Here is a 13443-nt window from a genome sequence, read left to right on the forward strand (position 1 = left end):
CGATTCAAATGCAAAATATATTGCACGTCGCCATAAGTGCTTCCACGTAAGGGGAGACTATAGTACAATTCAGAGAAATCAAGCAGGTGCAAAGCCACATCTGGGGTCAACCCTCAGGCCTCCTCAGGCCTCGGTATGGAAGCTAGGAAGAACGTGCATCATCTGTTCCATGTACCAATACTGACCAGGTCGCGAACGCCTCTTCGCAGCCTCAGTCTCGTCCTGCGGTACAATCTGGATCCACGTCGCCCCAAGGCCCATACCAATGACCAGCTTATCCAGACCAGCCGGGTCTACGAGAACCGTAATCTCATCCTCAACCGGGTTATGAGCCTTGACATTGCCGCTGCTTTCATCTGCCTGAGCATCGCCCGGCATGATTACCTTGCCCTTGGACTTGGGCAGTATGACCGGTCTGGTGATGTCAGACTTCTCGTGTTTGTCCCAACCAGGCCACGGAGCCATGACTACCTTGCCTAGCCTCGCATTCAAGTCTTCTTCCACGACTTCAGAGGGAGTCAAGCCCGACAAGTCCACGGTCGACGCCGCGGGAGGCTCCACGCGCACAATGCGCCTGGTACTCCATTCCACCACACCCGTGTCAAACACGAGCGGGAAGACCGTTGGACCCAGCACCGCGAGCAGGCAGTCCTTTGGTCCGATGTCCCAGTCGGACTTGTTAGCAGGGTCGTTCTGGTCCCAGGGGTTCGACAGCGAGTCCGGAGGGTTGGCAGGCTCGGTCGTCTTCTCGTCCGCCATTCCCCAGGGCGCACTGACCGGCTTTGCAACGGGCTTTCCCCAGTCACTGAGGCCTTCAACGCCCGCGACGGACGGAGACACATACGCCTGACCACCATCGCCCCATGAAGAGATGTCGCCCCAACCAGAAGATGGAGCGGGCTCATCGGCAGCTACCTTGGCGTTCTCGGGATCCACGTTATCCTGTAGCGCAGTTCTCTTCGCTGCATCGTTGTGCATGTGAACGTCGTTACTAGCGTCGAGAAGCTCGACGCCGCTGTCCGCCAATTCCTTCTTGAACCGCTGCTCCTCGTCCATTTCGTCCATGTCGAGCTTGCGCCGTTTCGCGTCCTGGTCGTCGTCTTCCGAGGAGGCGAAGGTGGCGGCGGCGGTCATGCTGGTGTTCTTCCCGCCGTACTGATTTTCCATGTCTTCCCATGTTATGCACCTTGTTCCCCAGAGCTCTCGAGAACCGCGGCTGAATTGACAGGGCAATGCGTGGGCGATCTTGTGGGTCGCAGGGAGTTCCCGCTTAGCCTGTCAATGAAAGTCATTACAACTCTGATACGTGGAAATAGCATTTCTTACTATCTCGGCGGCTTCGATGGCTCCTTTCGCGTTTTTAATTATATCTTCGCCGTCGACAGAAGCGTCTAAGGCACGACTCCGTAGCATATACTTGAGCCAGAACAAGAGGAGGAGAGGCGCATCGCGGCAACGAGGCTCGGACCATATAAGGCCTTGGTCCCTGAAGTAAGATGAGAGGAAGATACGAATATTGGTGTTCGGATCGCGGATGAAACTAGCCATCCTGTCCTCCCGCTGCTGCTCGGTTTTCTCCTGGCGCTCTTTCAACAGTCGCTCCGCAGTAATTTCCTCCAGCTCTTGCATGGGATCTTTGGCATCGGGGTCGTCGAGGTCCTCGTCGTCGACTGCGTTAGGTGGCGGAACGGCGTTGGGCATAACATCCTCGTCGGAGTACTCGCCCTCGTCATCTTCATCTGGGTCGTCGATCCCTCCGGCTTGGATGATGGCTCTCACTCGTTTCTTGGACGGAGGTTGGACAGGGTGAGACATGAGACCGACGTACAATCTGAACTGCGATCATAAGTTTGGGAACGCTGAAGGTCGAGTGGAAGCAAGCGTACCTGGTCCCAGAGGTTACGGAGACCCTCGTTGACCTGAGGCCACGGTCTGCCCTGAATGAAGTCGTGGGATGCTAGGAAGATCCGTTCGGATATGGACGTCTCCCTACGTAGATCGTGAGATCAGACTGTGTCCTCCTGCTGGTTAGGTCTCGATGCTCACAAGTCATAATATCCGCAGCGCAGAGCTTCGCCTTCTTCCCAGACCTCCCACCAAGGCCTCTGGAGGTTTCCAGGACCGCCGGCGAACGCATTGTTCTTCTTCTTCTTCTTCCGCTTCTTGCCATGTCCATCAGTTCCATCGTGCTTGACGCGCAGCTCGACCGTAGGTATACCCAGCCCGTCGATCTCCACCTGACCTTCGCCCGCGATACGTATCTGTATACCACTCGGCTTGAAGTCCTTGAAAGGTATGATAGTCACGCCTTCCGGAGGCTTGGGGAACGGAGGGAACCGCGGGGGCGGCTTCACCAGGTCAGCCCTGTTGGGTTCCTGTATCTCCTCCATTGTCGCTAGCCTGTTGAGTGGCGTCCAAGCGGGCCAAAGAGCAAAGCAACCGCGTCTCAGCAGCCATTGTATGTGGTCGCCTATAAATGGGCATCCAATTGTGTGACGGTTCTTCGTGACAATAGCGTGACGCTCCGTGACCGACGCGCTATTGACGCGAGGCGCGGTTCCCACGCATGGACCACGTGCGGGCCCAAGCCTTGCTGCAATCGCGCTGCTCTCTTCTTCCGCTATATCTTTCCCCGCCGCCGCCGCGATCCCCTATCACTTCACAACCGCGACATGGTATTCGGACTAATATTTGGAAAGAAACAGGCGCCAGCGCCGCCCGGGGAGCCGCCGGAGACTACACCGGTGCAGTTGCGCACACCCTCGCCGTCCGAGGCAGCGTCCGTCGCTCACGGTGCTCACCAGGAATCGCCGAAACGCATGGACAACGACGGCGCGCAGGTGCTTCCGTCGCCGGAGGTGGTGGAAGACGCCATCGCGTCGACGAGCGTGGACACGGACGCGCTCTTATCTCTCATATCCTCTGTCCCGCCGAAGACTCTGCACGCGTACACGCTGAAACGCATACCCGCTTCGGAGCCGTCGATTGTCTCGTCTCTCCATACGTTCTTTTCGGAATTGACCCCGCCGCCGCTTCTGCACTGCGTACGGTGTCATAAAGACTACACCGAGGTCGAGAACGACGATCGGAGCTGCTTGATAGCGCACGATGATGATAGTGCCGAGGTCGAGAGGGTTGGTGCGAAGGGCAAAGGACGTGCCGCTGCAGGTACAGGCGGCTACGAGACACTGTGGGGCTGCTGCGGAAAGACTGTGGAAGGGGATGGCGACATGGGCCCGCCGGATGGCTGGTGCTACGAGGGGAAACACACGGTACGGAGATTCCGACTATGTATCACTTCCCTAGTCTGACCGGTAAAAGACGGACATTAAACGCGCGAGATTCCGCGCAGACTCAACCCCCACTGACGACAAGCTCATTTCCTGCTACAAGCTGAACTGCCACGGCATCCGCTCCCAGTTACCCCGCGCGTCAACGCCGACGTCGTCCCCTCGGTCACGTATTGCGGACAATTATAGCCCGGGACGACTCAGGAAACGTCGTCGGTCCACTAGGGACAAGGAAGACCAAGAAATGCGGAGCGCGAGCGATGCTGAGAGCGATGGGACCAATGATAGTCTTGCAGGAGAACTACGGGAGAAGGAGGGGAGTGCCGCCGGCAGCGTGGTCGACAAGTCAAAGGGCAAGGCAAAGCCATCATCCGATCAGCCCAAACGTAAGCCTGGCAGGCCTCGGAAGAAAAAAGACGAAGACATGGACATAGACAGCGATGCCGCGTCTGTCAAGTCACATAAATCCGTCCGTAAGCCCAGGCCCAAGGCATTGGCTCAGACGAAAGAGCAGGGAACAAAGTCCGACAACGAGGACGCGATGTCCGTGGTGTCGACGTCGTCAGCGAAGCCGAACGTGAAGAGCGTGAAGGGGTCGATGAAGCCGAGGAGTAGAGCGGCGCCCAGCAAGTCGAAGCTTGGGCAGGACGCGACTGTTGTGATGGCTGTGAATGAGGAAGCGCCGCAGAGGAAGAAAACGAAGACGACGTAGTGACGGAATCTGCTAGCCCAGACGGTAGGCTATTCTACAGTGCTTTGTTACGCCACGATACATGTACTCATCCTAGCCTCAGATGTCGCGACACCTACCTCCTTCACGGTATACACAAGAGGCCGCTGGTGCCTCCCACGAGCCCGCTAATATGTTATCTGCGTATATATTGCTTATATGTTCTTAGTTCAACATTCCTCCTTTCCTTTGTCAATCTGCTACGGCCAACTGTGCGATACCTCTCGTTTTTATTACGGGTCTCAATCGGTTGTTCAGATTGTTGTACGTTACGTAGGTGGACAAGCGGATACCTTCACGTCCTATTCCTGTGTATCACTCGGATTCTTGCTACCTAATATAATTCTTTACTTCCAATGATCTGCCCTGTCAGTTCAGGCGTTGTGGGTCCCAGTGGGCGCCGTGCATCTGCTGAATGATCTGCCTGTACACGTGCATGCAACGCGACGCGCCTGCGGACGTCTTCGGTTTCGTCACCTTCACGCGTCGTAGCTTACGCTCCGCTCCGAATGCTTCTTCTGTATTACAGTTGCATCTGATTCTTGCTAGACGCCTCCTTTGTACTTAGATCGGCGCTGACGACGCCAGCGTAACGACAAGAACGACTAGGCTATGACTGGCATGAACGTAGGAAAATCGACCATGACGAGGAGGAGGAAGAGCTCGAGAGTAGGCTCGGATTCCGCAGTTGATGGGTTAAAGGCGAAGAGCAGAGATGTAGACGGCGATGGTGAGCTGCACGCCATTAAGGACGAGCTGAAGAAGGAGGCGAAGGAGGTGAAGGAGAAGCTCCGGAAGGTGAGTAGGGCTTACGGTTAGTGCGAACCTGAGGCGAGCATTAACGCTGGTTCTGTCTATAGGAGGATCCGAAATACCGTAACTTCTTTACTAGTCGAAGGTTCCTATTCCCTCTAGGCATCTTTGGTACGTCCCCATACCTGACCGAGAGTTGCCATCCACCTGACCTTTGATGAATCAGTCGGTCTCCTGCTGGGATTCATATTCATCAAACCGGTCGACATCCCAGACATCCCCGCCAGTCTAGCCGTCCTCTTGAGTGAATACGACATCTCTCTACCAGAGTTCCCACAACTCGACTTGTCTAGGGTTGAGACGGAGTGGCGGAGGCTCACGAGCAATATACCCGAGATATGGAAACTGAATAACGACGGCCGCGAGTTCCAGGTTGGAGACCAGATGGCTGCGCGAGGGCTAAGTGCTATGTACCCGGTCGTACTGATCCCTGGGGTGATATCCACTGTACGTCACGCAATGCTATCCTGCTCTGCCCCAAGGTTCAGTAAACTTGAATGTGTCCAAGGGTCTGGAATCGTGGTCAACATCACCCGAGTACCGCACCTTTTTTAGACAGAAAATGTGGGGCGGCTTCCACATGGTCCAACAAGTGACCTTCAACAAAGACAAATGGATGGCTGCCTTGATGCTTGATCCAGTCACCGGCCTCGATCCCGCTGGCGCAAAGGTCAGAGCTGCAGAAGGGATTGACGCTGCAAGTAGTTTTATACACGGATATTGGATTTGGTTTGGATTGCCTTCCAGCTGGAAGACACGAAGCTCACTGCTACCCTGCAGGTCAAAAATCGTAGAGAATTTGGCTGTGGTCAACTATGATACCAACAACCTATACTTGGCACCGTACGACTGGCGACTATCATACTATAATCTAGAGGAAAGGGACGGATACTTTTCGAAACTGAAAGCGATGATAGAGGGTTTCAAGTGAGCACTGCGTCTTTCACGCGCACTCCTGACCGACACAGACTCTCAGGAAACGACAAGGACGGAAAGTAGTCTTGACGGCTCATTCCATGGGCAGCACGGTACGTTTTCATTTGGCTTGTGTGCCGTGAAACCTGATCGCTGTGAACATCTTTTCTACAGGTTCTCCTGGTACGCAGTTTCGCAGGTTTCGCTGCATCAATGCTAATCAGGTCTCCCTCAGTATTTGTACGTATGCCGTCCTTCTGTTCTCGGCATCTCTCCACCTATGTCTTTGTAACTTGCTCTGAATAGCTTTAAATGGGTCGAGTCACCGCACCATGGAGGAGGTGGATCTGAATGGGTCGAAGTATGTTCATAGGACAGTCCGTTATCAGTGGCTAATCTTATGCGCGCAGAACCATGTGGAGGCTGTTATTTCCGTGGCCGGAACTCATCTGGTGAGCTAGTCGTGACATTCCATACCCCATGATTCACCTGTTCACTGAAAACGATAGGGCGTCGTGGGTGTCATCCGATTTTACTCCTACGACACGACTTAGAATATTTCGTAGGCAAAAGCGATGGCTGCTTTCTTATCAGGAGAGATGAAGGACACGGTCCAGATGAATCCCGCTGCCACATACGGTGTGTGATATTCAACTATCAACCGGTCAAGACCTACATGCGCGATATTACCCGTAGTGCTAGAACGCTTCTTCTCGAGAAAGGAGCGAGGCAAGCTCTTCCGCTCCTGGCCAGGAAGCGCCAGTATGTGGGTAAAGGTACGTCGCTCGTTACATTTCGTACGGTATCGTATTCGGACCATCGCTATCATGCAGGGCGGAAATGCCGTGTGGGGAAACGGCACCTTCGCCCCGGACGATGCGGAGAATGCGTCCCATACACACGGCGAACTCATCGCGTTCCGCCACGCGCTGGCTACGACGCAGGACTTGGAGGTTGGGAATATGACCGCGGACCAGGCGGGGACGTGGGTATTGGAGCACACACCTACGACGTTCCAGGTGCGCTCGTTGTCCTGCGTCCGGACGATCTAGAGGCTTACGATGCGTAGAAAATGATGGCGACTAACTACTCGAACGGGATTGAGAGAGATGAAGAGCAGCTTGCGAGGAATAACCTTGATCATAGAAAGTGGACTAATCCGCTCGAGGTCCAGTGAGTCTGCGGCATCCGCGCTTGGTCGCGGAGTGTTGACAAACGCCCAGACTCCCATATGCTCCGTCCATGAAGTATTACTGCGTTTACGGACACGGCAAAGAAACAGAGGTACGTGTCTCAACCTACCTTGCGCCTCTGCAACTACAAACTAGTTTCTTCTATACAGCGATCCTACTGGTACGTTCCTTCCTGAGCGAGGCCTAGCCGTGAGTAACGTCCCGCACCAGGTACGCGAGAGGCGAGTTCGAACACGACGAGTCCTCTCCCGACGGGAGCAACGCGATGTGCTCCAACGCCTCCGACTGCCTCACCCCGCGCGCGCCGCTCGACTTGCCGCTCATGCGGCGCAGCTGGATCGACGCCGAGTACACGGACGAGGCCGCGCAGCCCAAGGTACCCTGCTCTCCGGAATGCCTGGTCGGACTGGCTGACGTGGGGGCGCGCAGATCCGGAACGGCGTGAAGATGGGCGAGGGCGACGGGACGGTGAGCCTGCTCAGCCTCGGCGCGATGTGCGTGGAGGGGTGGAAGCGGAAGCGGTGGAACCCCGCGGGGATCAAGGTCGTCACCGTCGAGGTGCGCTCTCCTCCTCCCACTCCTCCTCCCGAGGAATACTCGCTCACTCACCGCTTGTAGCTCCCGCACCGCCCGATCCCGAGCATCCCCCGCGGCGGCGCGAACACGAGCGACCACGTCGACATCCTCGGCTCGACGGCGCTGAACGAGATCATATTGAAGGTGGCGACGGGCGCGGGGGCGGAGGTGGAAGACCAGTTCGTGTCGAACATACGCGAGTACGCGCGGCGGGTGCAGTGGGATTGAGTGTCGGGAGCGGGCGGGGGGTGGTAGGCTTAGATGTCATGATCGCGGTATTTATGGATGTAATGTATCGGTACGCATACTGACCGTCACGCCGAGTGTTACGAGATGCGTGATCGCGAAATGCGCGTATTGCATTATATCACAAGACCAATAGAGAAAACCCATCCAACAACCAACCCAACCCAAACCCAAACCCAAGCCCTCGCAACCCTCACGCCTTCCCCTCCCCCCTCCCCTCACCGTACCGCCCCTCCGCCCACGCCACCGCATCGCGCCTCCCGCGCTCGACGTCCACGCCGAACCAGATCACCAGCGACGCGGCGGCGCAGAGCGCGAAGAGGAAGGGGAAGCCGTGCCAGTTGTCGCCCGTGCGGTTGATGATGGCCTGGATGACGTTCGGGCCGACCATCGAGGACGCGCGGTTGGAGAGGCCGAAGAGGCCGAAGAACTGGGGGGGGGCGGGGGTCAGGGTTGTATGTGTAACGTGGGCAGGGGGAGGGGAGGGGTTGTACGTGTAACGTGCGAGGGGGGAGGGAGGGGTTGTATGTGGGAGGGAGGGAGGGAGGAGGGGAGAGAAGGGAGGGGGGAGGGCACGCACCATGTTATCGAACCCCGGCGGGGTGAGCTCCGCCATCATCGTCTGCGAGAAGGCATAGTACGGCGCCTGGAAGAGGCCGAAGACGACGTTGTAGAACCTGTTTCGTTCCATTCGTCATGCGGGGGTGCGAGGGGGGAGGGGGAGGGCAGGGCCAACGCACCAGAACTCCCAGGCGTTGTGGAACCCGATCTTGTCCGTCCACATCCCGATCATGCCCCACAGCGGGATGAGTATCGTGACCACGTTCGTCACCACGAACTGCACCCGACGCACGTATCATCAGCACGTATCCCACCACCCGCACCCACACCCGCACCCGCACCCACTCCCGCCCGCCAAAACCCAAACCCAAGCCCAAACCCAAACCCAAACCCACTCACCATGCGCTTCGTGCTCACCCGCCAATACCGCTGGACGTACCAGAACGCGAGCGTGCTCGCGGTGCTCGTGCCCGCCTGCGCGAGCCCGAGGTACGTGTTCTGCAAGAAGGAGAAGGAGAACTTGGTGTTCTGGCAGAGGGAGACGAGCGTGCCGGTGGTGTTCAGGCCCTGTTGAGCGTCAGCTTTGGTTGCTTTCGGTGCCGTTTCCGTTCCCTTCGTTTCGAACGGTGGAGGAGGGGGAGGGGGGAGGGGAAAGGGGAAGGGGTGAGAGAAAGGGGAAAGGAAAAGCAAGGAAAGGAAAAGAAACTCACGTCCGCCAACAAAAAGAACGCGAACAGATAGACAAACGTGTACGGCAGCCCGCGCCACTCCCTTGCTGCCATTCCGATCTGCTTCCATCCGACCGTGAGGTAGTGTTCGCCGGCCGGGAGGGGCGGGCCGGGGCGGGGTTGTTGGAAGATGACTGGGGGGGGCGGTTAGTGGGTGATTTTTGTGGGGGAGGGAGGCGGAGGGAGGAGGGGATGGGATGGGAGGGAGAGAGGAAGGGGAGGGAGGGGAAGGGGACGTACACCACCAGATCCCGGTGAGCACCCAGTACCCGTTCGTGCTGTCATTGCAGTCAGCAAGCGCGGACCGGGGACGGCAAGCAAGGCACAGGCCGAACCAGGGAGGAAGGAGAAAGGGAGGGAACGAGGGACGGACAAGGGAAGAAGGACGTACAGCACGATAACGTAATTGTTCACCTTCGGGTCGTTCGCGAGCGGGAGGAGGAGGGAGAGGTTGAGGCACAGCGTCGCGATGTACCCGATATTGCTATGCGTCTGTCCGCCCAATTTCATCAGCGTCATCCCATCCCACCCCTCCCCCCAACCCAAACACTCACCGTGCTGATATTGCTGACGCGATTCTTCTCGAGACTCTCCTCGCGCTCCCACTCCTCGCGGCTGACCTCCCCGCGGTCGTACTTGTCGCGGAGCAGGCGCGCGCGCGGGGTGTTGCGCGCGAGGCGCGGGAAGAGGGCGGCGTAGAAGACGAGGGTGGCGCCGTAGGCGATGAAGCCGAGCATGTAGAGCGCCATGGCGGTGTGCCAGCGGGCGGCGGCTGGGGACGGGGGTTAATTGGGGATGAAAGGGAGGGGAGGAAAAAGACGCACAGGTGAGCGCCATGCTCGCGAACTGGGCGGCCCAGCAGATGACGGTCACGACGAGCAGGAGCCAGCGGCCGAAGGTGCCGTAGTCCGCGGCGGAGCCGATGGTCGTGAAGATCAGGGTCATCACCTGGGGCATCGTGAGATCTCAGCATGTACAGGAAGAGGAGGAGGCCGCGACGCACCGCGAAACACAGCCCGTTCGCAATGAGCACGACCGAGCTCACGGAGCGCACGCCGCGCCCCCAGGGGACAACGCACTTGCCGCTGGCGCCGGGCGCGGTGCACGAGCTGCCCGCGCCGGCGACGGGGTCGTAGCCGGCCGCGGTCGCCCAGGACTGGAAGAGCGTCATCGAGTAGCCTGCAAGTTGGGTGGGTGGCGCAGTTAGTTTAGCTCGGACGGGGAGGGCGTACCGTTCGGCCCGACGCCGTTGTCGCCGTTGTAGTACACTGCCAGAGGTGAGGGGGCTACTGGCGAGGGAGGAAGGGGGCGCACGGTAGTAGCTCCACAGCTCTTTCCGCGTCACGACGGGCTCGTCGATGCCGATCTCCTCGACGACCTCGCCGGTGCTCGTGCTCGCCGGGACCTTCGTGTCCACCGCGAGTTCAGTGTCGTGCTCGGGGACGGGGATCTCGGGCGCGGGCAGGCGGGACATCCTGGCGTCGAGGGAGAGGAGGGAAGGAGGAAGAGGCCGGTGCAGAGTTTAGTAGCAGCACTGATGTTGTTGGGTGCGTGCGGGGTCACGCGATAAGATAACGTCCTTCGGCCCGTTCGACCTTCCCCTTATCTCCTCTTGCTCCTCATAGTCACGTCCGGTATAGTTGCCATTGCCGGAGTCTTCACAGAGTAAGGCTGATAAAATACTCGTCAACAAACTCCTCGTGAGCAGAGGGAGGGAGTCAACCCCGGAGATCTGGAGCAGATCTCGACATACGAGCCACGTGGCCGGCATTTTACCCCAGGCACGGCGATCGCCATCCAATCCGCGCCTCCTCCTTTGTCTCCCGCAGGGGGCATCAGCTGGAGAATTCCGTGAACCCGACTACCTCGACCGCCTCTAATCGGCGGTCATGGGGTCCTGCTCATATAATCGCCCCCTCATTGGTCAGAACAGCAATCTCGCGGCAACCGCGATTTTTCGCCGACCGTAGATTAGATCACGCCGCTGTGGAAATTAGGGTGCGGTGTAAAAGTCGCTCATTATTTACACTGTTATAAACTGCTGTTAATAACAGGTTATCAACAGACCCCTCTAGGCAAGGCCAATTTGGGTGTTAAAAACTCCCCCTATCGGTAGCCTGGAATCCACCATGCACCGGTAGAGGACCATACCCGTAAGTCAAATATCACTGGGACATCATGTTGTAAAGACCCCCTAATGTACTTCAGCTTGCAGAGTGCACGTCAAACAGCTCCCGGAGAGTGCAGTGGAGGCCTACCGGGCTTTTTAAACTGCACAAGTGTTTTTGACAATGTCGATATGTCTTTTTAACGTGTAATTAACCCGTTTCAAACCAAATGTTATTAACTGTTAATAACCCTGTTAAAAAGGGCTTCGGAGCGTGCCATGTTATTAACATATGTTACAAAGTCCTGACGAATTATTCACCGCACTCTAGTGGAAATGAGACATTGGCAGCGAGAGAGCATTGGAGATCCTTCCTGCATTGCTGGTTAACTGGGTGAGATGTTTGTGTCATCGGTGGAGGAGCCACGCATGGACATCACCCACGAGAGGACCCAAAGCTGGCGGGAAGATCATGAGATATCAGATACGGTCGCATGTGAAGAGATAGTTGAGAGTTTACAGAGGTGCAGTACACACTCTATTACAACAGATGTCCGAGCACCAAAGAAAGTACAGCACTGAATCATTCATCACTGTCTGTATTCTTTCTTCTGTGTTCTAGGAGCGTTGAAAATGGATAATTCTAATCAGCAACCTGAGAGCAACAACCCCGGGTTGTTTGCTTACAAATCAACAACCCCCCCAGAATTGATTTACTGTAGATAATATGTTTTTGTCACTTTTGTCACTGCCCTATTTGTAGACATTCCTAGTACTGGTACCTCACATAATGCTCCTGGTCCAGATCCAGGAGCCGCTGCTAGCTGCTCAAGCATCTGAGAAGTCCATGGAGTCCATGATGGACCTCTGCCTATCAGCCGGATGGACCCATGGACCCCAGTCTGCCTGGGGGGATGTGAGTGTGTAATTGTGTAATTTGTGTTAAATAATGAAAATGCAAGCCGGAGGCAAGCATCACATAGTGTGTGTCCAATGCAGTCAGATGGGAGGTCCACTCAACCATACATGTCATTAACAATAAAAAATATTGGAAATCCATCAGTGTGTTCCCTGTATGCATGATTTATGTATATTGGGGTTTGTCTATTGTTTTGGGAGACTCAATTGGTGTAAGTTCAAGGGTCACTGAGTCTCAGGTAGGCTCGTGACCAGCCTGTCGTACCAACATTGAGGGCAGAATATTGGTAGAATGGCTGGTGGATTTGGCGTGGGAATCCGGTATACGCAACTTAACTCTATTTTGCCCAGCAGCTGCTGTCATTTTTGAGCTGAGATTGTAAAATATACCTGCCCTCATGTACTTTAAGCCTGCCCTCATGTATTTGAGCCTGCCCTGCAGACGATCGAGATCGAGTAAGAAATGGTCTACAAATGTGATTCGATCCTCGCGGGTTTGACTTAGAATCTGTTGAGCACACTTGCCTCAGCCTGCTTGTCGCCACAAGTACATATCTGCATCTCTGACCATAATGTCTAACAGACATCAGATGCCCAACACTGCGGAGGAAATACTGGCCCGCTCTGCACATTCTCGATGGCTCCCCACTGGGCATCCAATTTCATGCAGAAGAGAGTTTATACGAGCTATATTCATTATACGGAGCTAGTAGAATATGAGGAGGTGAGCATGGAGGCAAGCTGATCCTTACGCGTAGTGGGACTTAGACACATCAAGGTCACGCTACCGCGATTTGTAGTGGGATTACAACGTTTCTTACTCGACTACAACGGTTCTACTCAACTACAAATTTTTATTACTCGACTACAAAACCCGACAACCATTACAATCGGCAGCCTTCGGTGGTCTTTGGCTGTGTCGGCTTGCACGGCTGGCTCTCGGCATGCGACTTAAGTCGCGTATACCGAGTTCCCACGACAAATCTACCAGCCTCTCTAGCCTGATTCTGCCCTCAATCAGGCTACGAGAGGGTGGTCACAAGGCTAAGTCTCAGGCCACTGGATGGAGATCTGCCACTGGTACTTGTGGTCACAGTGGGCCCTTCATTCGTACAGTAATGCATTGCATCACATGCAGCATGGTCCATGGTCAGCAGTAGCTTCTGACTGCTAACTGGGAGAGCCTCAGCCTAATTTTCAAAAATTTTATATGTAGCTATGTACATAGAGTGAAGTCCAAGTAACCAGATTCAATGGACTGGTAGAGCTTGATGTCACATGGACAATGTTAGGAAGCGATGTCCTAACTAGTCGTCTTGAGATAACTGGGCCACGTGCCAACAGTTATGTCGTCACTACCTCAGTA

At 55.9% G+C, this 13443-nt stretch overlaps 4 protein-coding genes across 4 annotated transcripts; 2 read left to right on the top strand and 2 right to left on the bottom strand.

Moving 5' to 3' along the window:
• Positions 1 to 29: 29 nt before the first annotated feature.
• Positions 30 to 2418, bottom strand: GLOTRDRAFT_135906 (uncharacterized protein). The gene is made up of 4 exons (XM_007863833.1): positions 2047 to 2418; positions 1887 to 1989; positions 1327 to 1836; positions 30 to 1275 (listed from the first exon to the last, which is right to left on the bottom strand). The coding sequence occupies exons 1-4, from the start codon at positions 2388 to 2390 to the stop codon at positions 124 to 126; spliced, it is 2109 nt and encodes a 702-aa protein (XP_007862024.1). The 5' UTR covers positions 2391 to 2418; the 3' UTR covers positions 30 to 123.
• A 301-nt stretch (positions 2419 to 2719) lies between these two features.
• On the top strand, positions 2720 to 4351 carry GLOTRDRAFT_69896 (uncharacterized protein). Its single transcript, XM_007863834.1, has 4 exons — positions 2720 to 2744; positions 2805 to 3272; positions 3322 to 4026; positions 4085 to 4351. Exons 2-3 carry the CDS (start codon positions 2820 to 2822, stop codon positions 4000 to 4002), a joined length of 1134 nt encoding a protein of 377 aa, XP_007862025.1. The 5' UTR covers positions 2720 to 2744; positions 2805 to 2819; the 3' UTR covers positions 4003 to 4026; positions 4085 to 4351.
• A 160-nt stretch (positions 4352 to 4511) lies between these two features.
• GLOTRDRAFT_135908 (LACT-domain-containing protein) lies at positions 4512 to 7848 on the top strand. The gene is made up of 19 exons (XM_007863835.1): positions 4512 to 4818; positions 4881 to 4944; positions 5000 to 5280; positions 5342 to 5760; positions 5810 to 5861; positions 5923 to 5931; positions 5984 to 5988; positions 6055 to 6109; positions 6159 to 6200; positions 6258 to 6263; positions 6315 to 6387; positions 6445 to 6524; positions 6582 to 6767; positions 6818 to 6921; positions 6972 to 7032; positions 7091 to 7101; positions 7152 to 7317; positions 7371 to 7499; positions 7560 to 7848. The coding sequence occupies exons 1-19, from the start codon at positions 4633 to 4635 to the stop codon at positions 7743 to 7745; spliced, it is 2115 nt and encodes a 704-aa protein (XP_007862026.1). The 5' UTR covers positions 4512 to 4632; the 3' UTR covers positions 7746 to 7848.
• A 327-nt stretch (positions 7849 to 8175) lies between these two features.
• On the bottom strand, positions 8176 to 10526 carry GLOTRDRAFT_135909 (uncharacterized protein; the record flags this gene model as incomplete). Its single annotated transcript, XM_007863836.1, has 12 exons — positions 8176 to 8193; positions 8344 to 8440; positions 8504 to 8601; positions 8724 to 8891; positions 9035 to 9186; positions 9293 to 9330; positions 9444 to 9544; positions 9607 to 9824; positions 9877 to 10000; positions 10056 to 10231; positions 10285 to 10320; positions 10367 to 10526. Coding segments are annotated over 12 exons (1386 nt in total), but the record flags the coding sequence as incomplete, so codon positions are not given.
• Between the last annotated feature and the right edge of the window lie 2917 nt (positions 10527 to 13443).

The sequence above is a fragment of the Gloeophyllum trabeum genome (assembly GCF_000344685.1).
Source record: "Gloeophyllum trabeum ATCC 11539 unplaced genomic scaffold GLOTRscaffold_00002, whole genome shotgun sequence".
Lineage (NCBI taxonomy): Eukaryota > Fungi > Basidiomycota > Agaricomycetes > Gloeophyllales > Gloeophyllaceae > Gloeophyllum > Gloeophyllum trabeum.

Excerpts from the sequence above, each read along its gene's own strand:
- GLOTRDRAFT_135906 (XM_007863833.1), bottom strand. The coding sequence starts at position 2,390 with ATGGAGGAGATACAGGAACCCAACAGGGCTGACCTGGTGAAGCCGCCC. Across the intron at positions 1,990-2,046 it reads CGCTGCGGATATTATGACTT|GGAGACGTCCATATCCGAAC; the intron begins GTGAGCATCGAG and ends CGATCTACGTAG. Across the intron at positions 1,837-1,886 it reads TCCGTAACCTCTGGGACCAG|TTCAGATTGTACGTCGGTCT; the intron begins GTACGCTTGCTT and ends TTATGATCGCAG.
- GLOTRDRAFT_69896 (XM_007863834.1), top strand. The coding sequence starts at position 2,820 with ATGGACAACGACGGCGCGCAGGTGCTTCCGTCGCCGGAGGTGGTGGAA. Across the intron at positions 3,273-3,321 it reads GCTACGAGGGGAAACACACG|ACGGACATTAAACGCGCGAG; the intron begins GTACGGAGATTC and ends GACCGGTAAAAG.
- GLOTRDRAFT_135908 (XM_007863835.1), top strand. The coding sequence starts at position 4,633 with ATGACTGGCATGAACGTAGGAAAATCGACCATGACGAGGAGGAGGAAG. Across the intron at positions 4,945-4,999 it reads ATTCCCTCTAGGCATCTTTG|TCGGTCTCCTGCTGGGATTC; the intron begins GTACGTCCCCAT and ends TTGATGAATCAG. Across the intron at positions 7,500-7,559 it reads TCAAGGTCGTCACCGTCGAG|CTCCCGCACCGCCCGATCCC; the intron begins GTGCGCTCTCCT and ends CACCGCTTGTAG.